At 32.0% G+C, this 2824-nt stretch overlaps 3 protein-coding genes across 3 annotated transcripts in view; 2 read left to right on the top strand and 1 right to left on the bottom strand.

Moving 5' to 3' along the window:
- The window catches only part of LOC112903936 (cleavage and polyadenylation specificity factor 73-like), an 11743-nt gene that overhangs the window by 3260 nt on the left and 5659 nt on the right, over positions 1-2824 (bottom strand). The gene's annotated exons all lie outside the window — the stretch shown is intronic.
- On the top strand, positions 38-1188 carry LOC112904824 (proteasome subunit alpha type-4-like). The gene is made up of 5 exons (XM_025975870.1): positions 38-148; positions 199-361; positions 426-723; positions 789-912; positions 970-1188. Exons 2-5 carry the CDS (start codon positions 225-227, stop codon positions 1116-1118), a joined length of 708 nt encoding a protein of 235 aa, XP_025831655.1. The 5' UTR covers positions 38-148; positions 199-224; the 3' UTR covers positions 1119-1188.
- LOC108734399 (ATP synthase subunit alpha, mitochondrial) overlaps positions 1717-2824 on the top strand; it is a gene marked incomplete at its 3' end in the record, with an annotated part of 11547 nt that continues 10439 nt past the window's right edge. The window contains 3 exon segments of the mRNA XM_025975869.1: positions 1717-1876; positions 2230-2466; positions 2521-2818. Coding sequence (XP_025831654.1) covers positions 1814-1876; positions 2230-2466; positions 2521-2818 — 598 coding nt within the window.

Genomic DNA, 2824 nt, shown 5'->3' on the forward strand with positions numbered 1-2824 from the left:
TAAACCAAAAGAAATTATTTTGTATTTTTTAAAGGTTATATTTAATTTTGGTGCACTGTCATCGTTTTGAAATAACTGTGTAGTTATTTTATTTTATTCTTCCAGGCTCGACGTTATGATACCAGAACAACGATTTTTTCTCCTGAAGGTAATTATTTAACAGTTAAAGTTCTTTTAACTTTCATGAAATACTTGCAGGAAGACTGTACCAAGTCGAATATGCTATGGAAGCTATCAGTCATGCAGGTACTTGTCTTGGCATTTTGGCCAACGATGGCATTTTATTAGCTGCAGAACGTCGTAACACCAATAAATTATTGGATGAAGTATTTTCATCTGAAAAAATCTACAAGCTTAATGAGTATGTAAAGGACTGAAGATATATAAAACTGACAAAACATTCAATTTGTGTTTTTCATATCTAGTGATATGGTGTGTAGTGTAGCTGGAATAACCTCTGATGCAAATGTTTTAACTAATGAGTTACGTCTTATTGGGCAAAGATACTTACTGCAGTATGGAGAATCCATACCCTGTGAGCAACTGGTTTCATGGTTATGTGATGTTAAACAAGCATATACACAATATGGGGGTAAAAGACCCTTTGGTGTTTCAATTTTGTATATGGGATGGGATAAACATTATGGCTATCAGTTGTACCAGTCTGATCCCAGTGGAAATTACAGTGGCTGGAAAGCAACTTGTATAGGAAATAACAGTGCTGTAAGAACCATCATTTTAATTATTTCTTAATTTTTAACCATTTACAATTTGTATATTTCATTTAGGCTGCTGTATCCAGTCTAAAACAAGAATACAATGAAGGAGAAATGACCCTGAAGGATGCCAAAGCATTAGCAGTAAAAGTTCTAAGCAAAACCCTAGACATGACGAAGCTAACAGCAGAAAAAGGTAACAAAACATCTAAATTCTTATTGAGGTGTATTTTATTTATAATTGTTATTTCAGTTGAAATGGCTACACTATCACGTATTAATAACAAAACAGTAATTCATATACTGAACAATAAAGAAGTAGAAGAACTTATCAAAGAATTTGAGAAAACAGAAGCAGCACTTGAAAAGGAAAAGAAGGAAAAGCAGAAAGATAAACCTTAAGTCTTTTATATTACCGTTATTCATTTTTAAATACAATATAAGAAAAATACAAAAATATTTTCCACTTGAAGTTGTATTGGTTTTATTCAACATATTGTGAAAAAGTTTTTTTCTGTATGCACTGGGCCATAAAAATGTAAACCAAATTTTGCATAAATAAAATAATGGACATAAAATGGACTAAGTTTAAATATGTAATGACAATAAAAAACAAATAGTTGATTATCATTATTTCTCATTAGTCAGGTTGAAAAAGACGTTTTGGAGGTTTATTTTCTTTTAATTGTTTATTTCAGTAAGCAGATAAAAACAAGAAATCAAAGAAATATTTTCTAAAGAATTTATGAGAAATATTTTAAATTTCCCGGTTCTGTTTCACAACGCCATGATACATTTTCATATTTTTAAAAAGTGAAGTTTATTTTGTTTTGTTACTGATTCAATTGTTAGTAATTAATGTTGACAGTTAATCGTATCTGCGAATAATTATTTTAAGATTTATACATTTATACGAAAAATAAAATATTTTTTTAAGGTGACTCGTAAAGAAAAGCTTCTACGCTACTGCCACAGTGGCGATTTTCATAAGGAAACGAGTGCATGACGGGAAATTTTTCCAAACCTCTCAAAGGCAGTTTCGTCGCCTCACGTCTTTCACAAAAAAATCATTGCTGGGCAATCGAGAAAAATAAAATATGTCCATGTTATCTATTCGTGTTGCAGCCCGTGCGGCAAGGCGACTTCCAAACAATTCTCAAGTAAGTTTTTATCATCTTTTTAAACCGGTTAGTGAAGTTCCTGATATAATAAAATATAATCAATGTCGGTCGACGGTGATGACATAACAACCCTGTCTATCAAATTTATCCTTAATGTCTATTACTTATTAATGTAAAAACGTCTCTTTAGTAAGGATGCTTTCAATATTTTATAAAATTTATTCTCCAATAACATTTGGTATTAATGTTAAGCCTGTTATGTAACCTTCATATAACATTTAACTGTACTGTAATATTCTAATGTATATAATATTGATAATAATAAATAATATGTAATCGATTAGTTTTGCAAGTAAATGGTATTTATCTTTATTTGTAATTTATATTTTTAGGTAGTAGCTTTGATTGCTCCAGCAACTAATGTTGCAGCACGAAATTTCCATGCATCTGCCATTAATAATTCAGCTGAAATTAGTTCAATTTTGGAAGAAAGGATCCTTGGAGCAACCACCAAAGGTAATCTTGATGAAACTGGTCGTGTCTTAAGTATTGGTGATGGTATTGCCCGTGTGTATGGTCTTAAGAATGTACAAGCCGAGGAGATGGTGGAATTTTCTTCTGGCCTTAAGGTTTACCTTTAAATTTTTATAATTAAATTCTTTTAAATAATTTTATTTGACCAGGGTATGGCTCTTAACTTGGAACCTGACAATGTTGGTGTAGTAGTATTTGGTAATGACAAACTGATTAAAGAAGGTGATATTGTAAAGAGAACTGGTGCTATTGTGGATGTACCAGTAGGTGATCAATTGTTGGGTCGTGTAGTTGACGCCTTAGGTAACGCAATTGACGGTAGGGGACCAATTGATACCAAACAACGTTTCCGAGTTGGTGTCAAAGCCCCTGGTATTATTCCAAGGGTCTCAGTAACAGAGCCTATGCAGACTGGTATTAAAGCTGTAGACTCATTGGTGCCCATTGGTTCCA

Source organism: Agrilus planipennis, unplaced genomic scaffold, assembly GCF_000699045.2.
Source record: "Agrilus planipennis isolate EAB-ADULT unplaced genomic scaffold, Apla_2.0 scaffold54, whole genome shotgun sequence".
NCBI classification, from domain to species: Eukaryota; Metazoa; Arthropoda; class Insecta; order Coleoptera; family Buprestidae; genus Agrilus; species Agrilus planipennis.